Genomic DNA, 13845 nt, shown 5'->3' with positions numbered 1-13845 from the left:
TTTTGTACTTGATTCATATATATGACTGAGAGATCCAAAGCACTGTATTTACTCATCTAAAGGAATAGTTTTACTCTGTGAATTTCAGTTAAATTACTAATATAATACCTACCTGCAAAGTATCAGCAAATACTACAATGAGATTCTTTAGTTCCAGAACAAGATCAGGATCACTGCAATATGACTGAAAGTGAGAAATTCTGGTTTTGTTAAAATGGTTTTAAATAATGGACATATGTTTTCAAAGAACATTAGCACAGAAGGTTAAATTCTCCAGCCTTACCCATTTACCTAACTGACTGTCTTGGTGAAAAACAACTTACACTCACTTATCTTTACCTAGTGTAGTTATATAAAAGCCTTTGCTCAATTTCTTATGTGAAAGTATATATCAGTAGTACAAAGCTCAGAAAAAGTAAACTAAAATATGAGATGCAATAAAAATTAGTGTTGAACTGAGATTCAAAATCAGCAAATTACATTTGTTTTAATGGAATATAAGCATACATCAAAATGCTTTGCTAAATTAACATCAGAGATTTCCACAGGAATTTCTTTTGAACACTAAGCCTGGGTCTAACCAGTGCTAACACTGTACCACCTCAGACAGTTTCCCAGATGTAAGGTCAAAACCCTATAAAAATACATTCTCAGTATTTACTCAAATTACAGACTTGATGAAAAAAGGTCAGACATTAAATTCTTTAGTAGACTAAATGACTGAAACTTGATTTTTACCTTAACTTCATTATTTTCAATAGTGGATAAAGTACAAAAATACTTATATTTATATAATTTAAAGCATCATGGTAGTGTAAAATTGGTTAGAGACTATATTTGACTGTTTCAGCTTTCTTTAATTTTTGTTCTGAGTCTACTTAAATAAAGTAAGGGTTTGGTTTGCAACACCTCATAAGACAATACATATTTATCTAAACATTATTCTGTACTAGGATGATGTTAGAAAGAGACTGTCATAGAATTGGTTTTGATAGGAGTTATGCATTTTAAGAAGAAATAACGATCAACTACATCAATGACATTACATGGAAGAGTTCTTTAAATTAGAGATTACATTACTTTATTTCTTAAAGTACTGTACTCTTAAATAGGTCTATAAATCTGTATGCAGTCAACTAACCTGCAAAGTATTTAGCTTAAAAAAATACATGAATATCTCTTAATTTATCCCAATCCTCTGAAATGAATTAAAAAGTCATTAGACCATCTCATATAACACTGATCAGTAAAGTTCCTGTGATAAAACTATAGCTGCAATCTGAATTTTTCCCCAGTTTTTCTAAGTATATATGGATAGTAAAATATTCCTCAAATTAAAGTCCAATTGTACTAAAAATAACATTCTATTAAGAAACCACTACTGGCAAACATTAAAAAAGATAAAGATAAAACTTTTCTACTTTTTCTGTTTGCAAATATTACGTCAAACCAGCCCTTACTGGTAAACTCAAGCAATTCGCTATCAGTCAGTCTCAGTGAACAATGGTATTCCACTGATTTTCACTGAGGAATAATAGCACACAGTATCATTTGAAATGGAACAGAAATGTAACTTCAGGAGGTACCCTATGAATATACTGAAATACTCAGCTGATACGGAATTACATTCTAACATCCTGAAGATTTTTCCAATACCTTTACTTCAACATAAACATATTACTAGTATAGCACTGAAGAGATAGCTCCAAGGGTTTTGCTGGTGGAGTTTATTTTGGAAACACAGCATTTGGAATGATAATTAGGAACTATTTCCTGGTGGTGCTTTCAGTGCTGAACTATTCAATCTGATCTAATGAAGAGGTCAGTCGAGACTAATGAGGAAGGATTGCAATAATAACAGCAGATTAACTCTGCATATTCTAAGCTGCTGGACTAAGAGAACGTTTGGAAGACCCAGTGAGTTGTAAATCAGTGAAGGATTATGCAAATAGCCCATGGCTGTGGATCACAGCCTGATACTGTTGGGAAAAAACAAAAGCTTGGCAGGCTCCCTCCCATATCTGAGCAATTTTTAATCACAAGGAAAAGAAAACATGAGAGAGGTGTAATTTTTCACTTTCTTATTATCTCAGTTTTATACACACAGAACTCTTGGGTAAAAGATTTTAAACTGAAATACTGATAAATCTTTTCACTTACTGAATGCGTTCTAAGAACAGCAATGATCTTTGAAAGGGCCATGTTCCAGAGTTCATCAGTGTATGTTCTAGTTACCAGTCCTTGGGTTACGTGTAATATGTGGTCTTCTACTACAAAGAAACTAAAATAAAGCAATACTTAAATTAAGTTGTCTTTTAACATTAGAGCAAACTCTTTCGCACACAAGTATAGTCAAACCCTTTCCCACTGGAGAAGTAACACTTTGGTAGGTTTGGTGTTCTGCTTTGCCCAGCACAAAGTTAAACTGTGAAAAGCTTGTTTTGTGCCCCCTGGAGCCCAGGGTGCTGAAGGGTCCTTGTGGGGCACCATACTGGTAGGATATGAATGCTTTTCATTGCTCAGATTCAGCTACCAACACCCACATGATTTGTGCAGAAACTGAACCTTGCAGAAGTTTTTGGACAATGGGAGAAAAAAGGGTAAATTAAGAATGAGTATAGTACATCTGAAATAAATCTCCATTTAGAAAACTTACCCTACAATCTGGCTGAAGTATCTTCTATAGCCTTCTACCGTTTCATGCTTGCAGTGAAAAAGAAAAGAAGATTAAGAATAAAAATACCATTAATTATTAGGTACAACGTAATTCAATGCAAAAAGTAAAGTATTGGTTACCATGCTTGATTGCGGCTGCAGAACTAATCTTGCTTGTTTCCTTCTTTGCTTTCTGTAGTAATTTTCAAATATTTCTCCGTCACCCTAAAAGAGGACAAAAATAGTTAAAACAAGAACATTTTTTCAGTATTACAAGACACTTTTTAAAAATAATGGTAGAATTCTCTGTCTTAAACTAAGCCACATATTTTGCATTTGTTCCACATAGAGACTTCCAGCTGACATCAATGAAGTTTTGCATGCATGAAATATACAGATTACTTAAAAAAAAGCGCAGTCTACGCAATGTACCATAAAGAAAAAAAATGCTTATATCTATTGTATTTCATCATACAGTATTAGACATTTTAAGCAATATTTATGTTTTAAACTATAGCCTTCCGACTATATTAATGCTTACAGATAAGGCATATTACCCATTGTTCTACAACTGAAACTCTAAGCCTCTTAAAATGGTTCTTTAGGTTATTCAAGAAACTGACTGCATTGCAAAGTTAAGTTACAATGCTGTTTCTGTGTTTATATGATACATCTGAATGCAAGCGCTTTGACAGAGCACAACAGAGTTATTGAGTATTTGCTTATTCTCTTTGGAATTGCTAAATATACTGAGAATGGATGTGGATTTTTCTCCTGTCACAGTCCTCAAAATACAACACCCTCTGTGCCTAATGATTACATTGTGAGGAATTCAAGTGACATCCAAGCCATCTCATTAAGATGACCATTCAGTAGAAACCATCTGTCCATTTGAAATCAGTGCTACATTCACTTATCTACCTACTGAATGCAATGTAATTTGTATGCAAGCAGAATAACGCAGCTTAGCATTTTTAAGGTTGTTTTTTACATCATGAGTCTATTATTACGCCTGTGCTATTTAGAATTCCATTACTTGGACTTCCAAAAAATCTTCAAAAAATAAAAAAAAAATTGAATCAAAATATTACAGAGACTGCATGCTACTGTAATGCTACAGCATTACTTACCTAACTCTTTTATAAGATGTAACAAAGAAAATTTAATTTTAATATTTTAAGTTCATAATGAGTATTTTGTCATATTTAGAAATAATGCAAACCTAGCAAAATATAAAAGTAAAAAAAGAAATTTTGTTTAAAAATAAACCCACTGTAAATTAGATGTATATTTTACAGGACACTTTCTACTATAGGAGAAGTTTACAGTCTGCTGTAATTCATACTAACACATACGTATCAGACATGCTAAACAGTCATTTCCAGCCCAAATATTCAACACAGTTTTCAGATGGACAAAGCCATTATTTAATTCTACTCCTAATGCCAAATCTCTACTCAGTCCTGACAGAAGCTTCTCAAGTGAAAAAGACTAGGTGCTCTTCTCAAATCCACACCAAATACTGAGATGTAAAATATCTCATGAATAATTATACACTATGCTATCTTATGCAATCAAGATCAGCAATTCAGGCATAACAACTATTTTAAACATATGCTCTAAAGCAATCAGTAGAGTACAGCAGCTATTCTGGTGATTCATGCACTAAATAAGCAAAGGAAAGCCAAGATAAAATATACCTAAATAATGTATTTCTTTTGCCCAGCTTCCAAAAGTTTATGCATTTATATCAACAGAAATAACAAATCAGTTAATGCTAGGTTATAAATTGTAAGAATACTGCTCATATATCAAATGATTCGCACTATAGTAACATTTATTTTATACTAACATAGCATTTAGTTAAAAGGTAATATTGCATACAAAAGGGTGTTTTCAGTAAAAATTAAATGTACAGCATCTCACGTAATGACATTGTTATATATAATTGTATATTGCTTAAATATACAGTCTCAGTGTAAAGACTACCCTATCAAAAATATGACTCCTTCCACCACCAAAAGGAGTAATGGAGAAAAAGGGGTAAAAAAAAGAGGCTAACTTCACTAATACATAATAATGAGAGTGACAAATATAACACTGAAATTATGCGGGATGTCTCTCACATTTAAAATGCAGAAATATACAGTCATAATGGGCCATATAAACTGTCTCTCGCTTTATGCTTCTCAGACACATCACAGGAAGTTGCAAGAAACTCAAAATTAGTAAGTACAATATAAGCTGCCGTGAAATAAAAGTTTCTTCCCATCTGAACAGCTAGTAAATATTTTAGTCAGTCTTATTTAACTATGGATTTTTTTTTCTATATAAGAGATTCACTTTTTTTTTTTTTTTTTAAATAAACTCATCATTCTACTGTATAGAAGTTAAGCAGTCTAAAGAAAGCTTAGTTGTCAATACATACACGATCATTTTTGGTGTGTATGTATCTTGCAATCACAAGATTGTATGTACTCATTTTGAGATATAAAAAAGAGTAGAAAACTTTTGTTCTATGTTAAAAGAGAATATTTTCTACAGCTTTGTAGGAGAGAGAGAATTCACTAAGAAGGTGATGTTTGCTGTGAGATAAGTCTTTGATATACTAGCGTAATGAATTTTGTATAAACTCCTCTCCTTTGCTGTCATCATAAAGTTTTGTAAACTCCAAAAAAAAAATTTTTACAATAGGAGGTAAAAGAGAAGGAATCCAAGAAGTGGTTAACGCACATCTCTTGATATTGTTACCACGGCTTATTAATTAGATGATGTTGGCAGGAAAGACAGAAGCCCTATTCTGAAGACATCAACAAGCCTTTTTTCTAAGGGGCTAAGGGCTTTTAACATCAGAGAGCACTCCCAAGTTGTTTTCTGCCTCCAGTAAATTTGTAAGCTGGCAAACGTTCTTTCTGTGCAAACCCAAAGAGCATATTCTTGGATCAAGGACCCAACATCAGGATCCTTGACACAGTGAAGACCATAATCATATATTACTTTTAAATGTCATCTATCAATTTTATTTCCTGTTCCTTTATTACACTAAAGGAAGAATATGCAGAAGTTGTCAGCTGGTCTACTTTATGTTACTCATGTTACTTCATACTTATTTCCTCTGTAGAAAGAAAGGGTTTACTCTTTTATAACAGTTCTGGCAGCCTGTCTTTCTGTTCCTTTTCACTGATATGAATAATTACTGATGTAATTACGGATACTTTTGTTTGGATTCCTTCTTTAAGAAAAATTAACAGTGAAATAACACTAAAAATTATTTCAAGATACAAGCTTTCACATTACACAGCTGCAAGTGTTCCACAGGAAGAATCTAACCTAGCCTGAATGGTCAAAGCCAGGTCCAACTGAAATTGTACGATTACCAATACTCAAAAGTATTTCATCTATACGCCCTTAACATTTTTTTCTGTATGTAATCTGAATTCAAAAGTAACTGAGACATAGGAAAGGTGAGAAAATAATAAATCATTTGCTACTGAGTTTCCCCCCAAAAAAGTTTTCATCCTTGTTAGCTTGTGCACTCTTCTTCCACAGAAGCTAAAATGGGGCTATAGTGTCTCTGCCATTGAATCTAATCTAATCTGCTTGAGTACAGTCTGTCATAATCTCCAGGTTTTGCTTGCTATTTTTCTCTGCTATTCTGATCTACACAAGAATTAGAACGAATATTCGTATGTTTTGCAATATTGATCATCTCCCCCTAGTCATTCAGGTAACATAGAACACTAGGGGGAACTGCGAAAATGGTGATATCAATATTGAAACATACATTTTAATATATTCTTCAAACCACTTACATAATTAGTAAGTCTTGCTGTGTGCCCTTTATAATGCATATAAAATACGCAGTCATGCCCTGTGTCCATGGTATATACATTTCACCTGGTTCATCCAGAACTACAACTACTAGAAGAAATATGCTTGCTTGCTTGCAAAAAATAATAATAAAAAAGAACGTTCAACTTGAAAAAAAAAGTAAAAGATCTTTTAAAGTCACCTTAATACATACCAAAACAGAGTAAATGTGCAAACACCTGTAGACTGGAGAAAAGTCTACAAGATCTTGAGCAGTTAAAACCTGAGGAAAGGAAAAAGTTATAAATCTTAAAAAGCATATGATCTGCAAAATGTGACACAACACCAACAGAACTTGCCCACTTACTACGTACTTGGTAAGACATCTTACTGGAAAGGAAATGTCCCTAACTTTCAAATTCAGTCTTAGTGCCCTCATCTTTAAAACTGCTTGATTTGGCTTCTTAAATATTTGGAAATATTTAAGGAAGAACTAATCATTTAGTAGGGTGAGAAGTTAACAGACTGATAAATGTAAGTTTCGGGTGAATATGGAAATACATTGGGGTTGACAAAAGCCAGACCAAATTGGGTCCAGCAAAATTAACCATGTTGACAGGTTTTATGGCTATAAAACTGCTGTTTTGACACAAAGTGGTAGAATTAGTTTGCATTAATGACTTGAAGAGCAACTGCATCAGTCTTTTTGCCAGGAATTCAGAACCCAAAAAGAGACCGTTCTAACACGGAAGAGTAAATTAACTGCTTGACTTCCTTCTCTCTTTGTCTTACAGTATTAGATTTTATCTGAGTTATGAAAACATTCTTTTCACAGGGTTTTCCACCATTTAGACCTTAGATTTAAAGGTCTGAATATTTACCATTTTATTCAATGTATGGATACTAAGTGTTCAAAAGCTGAAAGGCTTCTAACACAAGCTGAAGTCCTCAACAAAGAAATGCTGGCTTTAGCAACAGAGGAATATTCCAGTGGGTCCAATAACATTTGCAGTGGGCAGATACTATATAATATAACTTGCAATTTAATTCCTGAATAATTAAAATTTCTATTCAATTGAATCTCCCCAAACATGATACTGAAGCTATCATTCATACAATTAATATTTTGCACTTTGTTTTCCCCCTAAAATGCTGATCCCGTCCGGTGTCCCTTGAAAGTGTTCTCTTGTCCCTTCTAACATTGTTCCATCTATAGACAGCATACTCCAAGCTTTGTTCAATAAAACTACAAAATCCACTTTAAATAAGATGTACTGATTTAGTAAAACATCACCTCTTCTTCATGTTCATCATCTTCTTCAAATGTTCGCTTCAATGTAATTTCGTTCTTGGATTCCAAAATTCTGCTTCTACCTAAATGCATATTCCGACCGTAGTTTACGTTATTCTGCTTCGGAAGAGTGGTACTAAAGGTTTTCTGCTGTTGTGCCTGTTTTAAAAGTAGTACCAATTGAGAGGGTTGTAATGCAAATTCCATCATTGATGAGTATATGCTATGCCATGAAAAACAGGTGGTGATATTGAATACAAATCAGGGTAACTGCAGGATGTGTGCTCTCAACCTGTACTGCTGATTTTGTCCTTAATCAGTTTCAGGTGATGAATTCTAGTTCTGAATTCATCAAAACAGCTATTTTTTGCATGTTTTTTTCCCAAATCCCCAGAATGTAGTAGAAAAAAAATTTACAAAGTCATCTACCCAACTTTCCCAATCAAACTGCAAGCACAGAATCAACATTTAAATGAAGTACAGTTATAACTTTCCAGCTATTTGTTTGCTGTTTTCAGTTAAGCCCTAGCAAACAGCTGCAGAAGTCAAACGCACTATTTTGTCCATATTGTTGAAAGAAATGCACCAAGGTAGCACTGTATAATCTTGTGTTTAAGTGTGGAGAGATGCTCTTTTCCTCAGGTATGGCACGGGACAATACAATATGCAGTATCCAAAGAACACTTGTTGAGAGACACAGTTAAGTTTCATTTATACTAATAAACACTGCATTTTACAAGAATTTTGTTTCTGAAAGACAAAACAAAATTCTAAAAATCTTAGATGACAAAATGGCAACCCAACATGAACTCTGCTCAACAAGAAGTCAAGTTAAAACTTCACTTGCTCTCCAAATAATTTTTAAAAGCATTAACTGCTTGCCCAGAACTTGCCCTGCATCAGTGCTTTGAAGTGGCAGAGTATTTTGTGATAGAATAGGCAATGGCTCCATCCGTCCAAATCCCATCCTGGCTCAGTTCTCCTCAGTTCTCTTCCCTCTTAGCATGCCTCTGAATGGTAATATGCCAATAATATACCCTGTATTAGTAGCACTTCAGAAAGAACTGGGCAGTAATCTCAACGCATCGTTTAGTCTTATTCATCCTTGCAGGCTGGCCAGATGTGCTGCTCTGTTTTGGTGCAGTAGCTGAGTTACAGACTACCTAGTAGCTGACTACTCAAAGCATTTCACAATTTTATTATTTATTTATTTATTTATTGCAACTTAAGATACACAGAACTTTCCCTTCCATTCCCAGGGAGGAAAATACTTCTTGTCTAGAACACAGATACAAATCTGAAAGGAAAAACTGAATGCTACCGAGGGATAATGCTGCTGCCTCCTGTATTAGACAGAGACTACTGGAATTGTCAACTTCACATCCAGAGGAAGAAACTACATGAGATGTTAGCATTTGTTTTGCAGCTTTAGGTCAGTTTCCAAGTCATCCTGTTAGGTAGACTTACCTGCTTCATTGCAGTTTCCCCAATTCTGTCAGAATGCTTTCGAATACTCTCTAAGAAATCCTTGAGATCTGACATAGAAATTTCTTTTATTTCTTCACGTAGCTTTGGAAGATTTTCCATCATTATCTGGCAAAAACGGTATTGGCTAACTCTAGGAAGATACAGATTTTCTAGCTGTTCCATCGTCTTTAAAGCAGAGTAGTACCTACAAAGAGATTAAAAGCAAATTATATAGCTTTCTTATCAAATTTTAATAAAACACATTGTTTATTAGATATAGCATATCAATATCATACATGCAATCAATAAGCATTTAATTAAATTACTGTGTTCTTAGAAAAATGAGTAATGTGAAAAAAAAGGTCATCCATACACAGCTTTCATTTGGAAAAAAACAAACAAACAAACAAACAAAAACAGTCAACTGTCAGAGCAACTCAGTCAAGTCAAGATTTTAAGTAGACTTCTATGTAGCTCTTCTGATCAATATATTCCTAATACCACATGTAGAAGCTTGTGGAACAGAGGCATTAAAGTTTTAACAACTCTCTCTCCTTCTAGATTGATTTTTTTGTTGTTGTTTAAATTAATTTTTGGTTTTGAAACACAAATTGCCAATCATTCAACACTGCAGTATATGTACCAAACAACGAAAACAATCTTGGAAAAGTGTGCCTGCATGTATGTGATTTCTTTAGGTGTATGTGAACACACACACATCCATACCCACTCTCCTTCCACCATCTGTAGCTAGAAAAGACATGCATAAACTTATCTTGAGCAACATTTTTTCCAGCAGTCTTACATATTTTGCTGTAAGTCATGCATCTAATTTACTGTTCTAACAAAGTACAGCATACCCCACCAACAAAATGACTGCTTTGAATAAGCTTTAAGGTCAGAAGGTTTTCCAAACAAAAAACAGCAAAGATTGTATAATTTGCAGTGTTCTTCAGTGTTCTGTTAGCCTACAGACTATTTGTAGGCAGAAATACAGAAGACATGGCCTGAAAAGGGGAAAAAAGGAAAACACCAAGAAATATTTCTTCTCAAGTCTTCTTCAAGATTTCTTCTCAATTATAAAGATAGGTAACTGTAGGGGAAGGAATGAAACAAGCTATACTGAAATTGGTTGTCTACACACAAAATATCACAATAAAGTACTTTTTCATTAATCTTTTTCATAATAAAGTTATTTAAATGAAATTATGGAGCATTTCAGGAAAAATGAAAATATTTTTAATACTTAAAATTTCAGGAAAAATAAAAATAACTTGTATCCATCATATAAAATAAATGATATTGAAAATGCTGTACTGACAACAGGATCTGAACTCCCAGTAAATTATTACAAAACATTTTATATGAATATTGCACAAGATTATTACTTTTAGTACATACAGTTTAATATGTAATAGGACAGCAATTATCTGTAGATGTGAATTTTCCTTTGCACAGCATTCTTACCAGCCACTCAATCCAGGAGGCTTTTATAAAAATGCATTTATTTTGGCCTATTATAACGGATTAAAGTGAACCAATGCCTTCTAGCTTGGTATTGAATGGGAAAAGGAGAAAAACTGAGATCAAACTCAGTTAACTTGCTATTTAGTTCCAAACCTTTCCAAAAATGCAAAGCAATATCCTTAGCCCATTTTTAGCTTTTTGTTTTACAACCTTGGTTCCTTTTTCTTTTTGAAGTCCTACACAATCAGCAACGTAAAATAACTGAATCATTTTGAAAGGGAAAAAGAAGAATATCTGCAATGTCCATTGAAAATGTTCAAGAAAAACTAGAAACGTGTACTTTTTCACTTGTGGTTCTTCTGGATATTACTTTATAGATAGAATAGGTCTTCATGTTCAAACTGAAATAAAATTCAAACTGATGCCTTCCCTTCCGCAGACAAGCAATAGTAAGTTGTTAATAGTTTAGTTGTAACTTAATGGTTCATTCTGAAATAAACACATTTTTGTTTTTAATTTTCTCAATCAATGCATTTCTAAGCTAAGCTAACAATTCAGCATAAGCAGAGGATGGGAAAAACCTTCTCTTTTATTCTAGAACACAACTGCTTTCAGGAGACTGCAAATAAAGAGGTTTCAAGTGTAAATTAGGTGCTTTTGTTTATTATATGCTTGGTTTATATAAAATATACATAAGGCAACAGGAATGTTACAGATAAGAATGGGTCTGGGGGTATTATGTGTGTGGGTTTTTTTTTTTTTTTAAATAGCAAATGACCAAGAGGGGCCACATGGTGAGATTTCTGGGGAATAAAACCATAATAGCATCAAAATCGTATAAAAGGTTTGTATTTAAATTATACAGATCAGCTTATCAGAACACTGTTAGTTCATCTGGAAGGTTTTTGACTGCTGTTTCCAAGATCAGAATTAACATAATCCATTTTAAATCCATTCTAGAGTCGCTTACTAATTATATATATATGGAGCTCAAGACCTTGCCCTTTTAGCATCTGTTCAGATAAAGCACTGAAGTCTTATTAATTTGAAGGTCACTTGCAGGCCAGGATTTAAACTAAAAAGTTTTGCATATCATTTCATGGAATGATGTATTTGTATATTTTCCTTTAAAAACATTCCATAGATTTAACTCAATGCTGAAGATTGCCCATTTAAATATAAATGAGTTAAAGAAGCATTTTCAGTGTTATTTTTGTCATATAAATGTAGCAGTCACCTATCTATTCTTCTGAGCTAATATTGTAAGAATATGTTTTCCAAAACAAATCTTGTAAGTTTTGAAACTGAAGACAGAAATTTGAAACACCAATGGAGGTCATTCAATAAGACTGTACTGAACTTATCCATCTTGTCATTACTGCCACAACACTGTAAAATGGATTGATCAGACCTTTAATAACACCTCCACTATAAAAATTGAAACTTCTAAAATCGGCAAAAAGTGGGACTAGAAAACAAACAAATAAAACCAGAAGATTTTTTAACAGTGGAGTGTCATTTGGAGGCAGATATGAGAATTACTGTAACTTACTAAAAAAGCTCCAAGTTAAAATAGAGCAGTCAAGAACTGACACAGGATGGGAGCAAGATGAATTCAAAGGCTGTGTATTTTATTGAGTAGAAAGCATTTGCACGCAAGTATTTGTGTACAGAAATGTACAGTTATGTAACTAAAACTCCCCATTGGAAAAAAAAAAAAGAGATAATCTTGAAATTCTCATTTTAACTTTATTAAGAAACAGAAAGAATTTACTAAGAAAAAAACGTTATCTGAATTGTGTGCTTCATTTGGAAACAAATACTATATATCCCTCTTATTACATTTCCATTGATTAAACACTCAAAATTTTTTGTTCTCTATCAAAACAAAATAAATGTAAGGGAGTTGATTAGAATTTTTCAATAATAAAAGAAGAGTCAAATTCACACATTGAAAATGCAATTGAAAATATGTCACCTTTCACTACACAAACAACTTTTTTTTTATTTCTAGTTGTCTTATAGTTGTCTCTATAATTCAACACCTGATTTTTAAGGTTCTCCAGCATACTCATGTTAACAGTTGCCCAAAGGACTAGCAAATGAGAAGATCAAGGCACCACTATTCTGAAACTTCTGGATAGTGAGTCAAAAGTTCAGTATTTGTGAAAATGATATGGAACAGTTCCTGTGTGACAAAAAAACAAGTTCTATGGAATACCTTTTTTATCCATAATGATGTGGTAGGTGTCCATTCTTTAAAATAGAAATTACCAAACAAATAATGTTGTGGAGATGGTGAGAAAGAAAGCAGCTATCAGCACAGTGACAAATGCCTATTTTTAGGGTGTTTCTTTTGTTGTTGTTATTGTAGTTATTGTTTTGTTTTGTTGTGGGGAAGGGGGTTGCCAAAAGCAGGATGCCACTAGGAAGTATTGATATGCAGTTGGTAAAGTCCAGTGCTTCATTTCAACATCATTCTAAAACAATGCAGAAAATCAAATTGGCATCACTTTTTATCTGCTCTATCTACCCTTCTCATACAGATATGAGAACCAAGTTATACAACCCATGAAGTTTCCCTATTTGTATTCTCCATGTCTTAACATTTATTTGAATGCATGGAATGTTTATGCAGAGAAAGGTTGCATGACTCTCTTAGTGAGCCTTAGTAACCTAAAAGACTCTGTCTTTTCCACAGTTCAGAAGAAGATATAGCAAGGTCAGAAAATAAACCCGAGTTTTTCAGAGCAAAAAGCTCAGTCTGAAAGACCATAGTCTTTCTTTAGTCCTTCCCAGAATAGACTGAAGAAGATTCAGCAACAACCTTTGCAGATTTAATCATTTAATTATTTTCATTTTATGTTGGGGGTGTTTGTTTGTTTGTTTGTTGTTTTTAGTAATACTTACTGTGAAAGAATTTTTGCTAAAACACCAGTTTTAATGACTCTAATTAGACTGGTCATCCACAATCACTTGAGGCAGCTGGGAGCTCTTTCCAGCGAAACATATCAAAACCCAAACACACAGGCCATGCCAACAGAGCTATATGAAACATGTAACGATCTTATCTCTGACTTAAAACTAAAGGAAGTCCACTAGGTGTTCTGAAGAGCAGTGGAGAAACCATGCCTCTCCCTTGTGCTTCCTTCTCT

At 33.5% G+C, this 13845-nt stretch overlaps 1 protein-coding gene across 14 annotated transcripts in view; it reads right to left on the bottom strand.

The window, feature by feature from the left end:
• The window catches only part of EXOC6 (exocyst complex component 6), a 93092-nt gene that overhangs the window by 54342 nt on the left and 24905 nt on the right, over positions 1–13845 (bottom strand). For all 14 annotated transcript variants that reach the window (XR_010832694.1, XR_010832695.1, XM_013188987.3 and 11 more), the window contains 7 exons: positions 9224–9428; positions 7760–7915; positions 6680–6748; positions 2797–2880; positions 2657–2703; positions 2161–2281; positions 113–184 (listed from right to left, as the gene is read on the bottom strand). Coding sequence is in view for 12 of the 14 variants with exons in the window: in XM_013188987.3 (XP_013044441.1) it covers positions 113–184; positions 2161–2281; positions 2657–2703; positions 2797–2880; positions 6680–6748; positions 7760–7915; positions 9224–9428 (754 nt within the window). In the remaining 2 variants the exon portion in view is untranslated. The remainder of the gene's footprint in view (positions 1–112; positions 185–2160; positions 2282–2656; positions 2704–2796; positions 2881–6679; positions 6749–7759; positions 7916–9223; positions 9429–13845) is intronic.

Source organism: Anser cygnoides, chromosome 7 (genome assembly GCF_040182565.1).
Source record: "Anser cygnoides isolate HZ-2024a breed goose chromosome 7, Taihu_goose_T2T_genome, whole genome shotgun sequence".
Classification (NCBI taxonomy): Eukaryota; Metazoa; Chordata; class Aves; order Anseriformes; family Anatidae; genus Anser; species Anser cygnoides.
The sequence above is the reverse complement of the archived record's forward strand: the minus strand, read 5'-3'. Positions and strand labels throughout refer to the sequence as shown.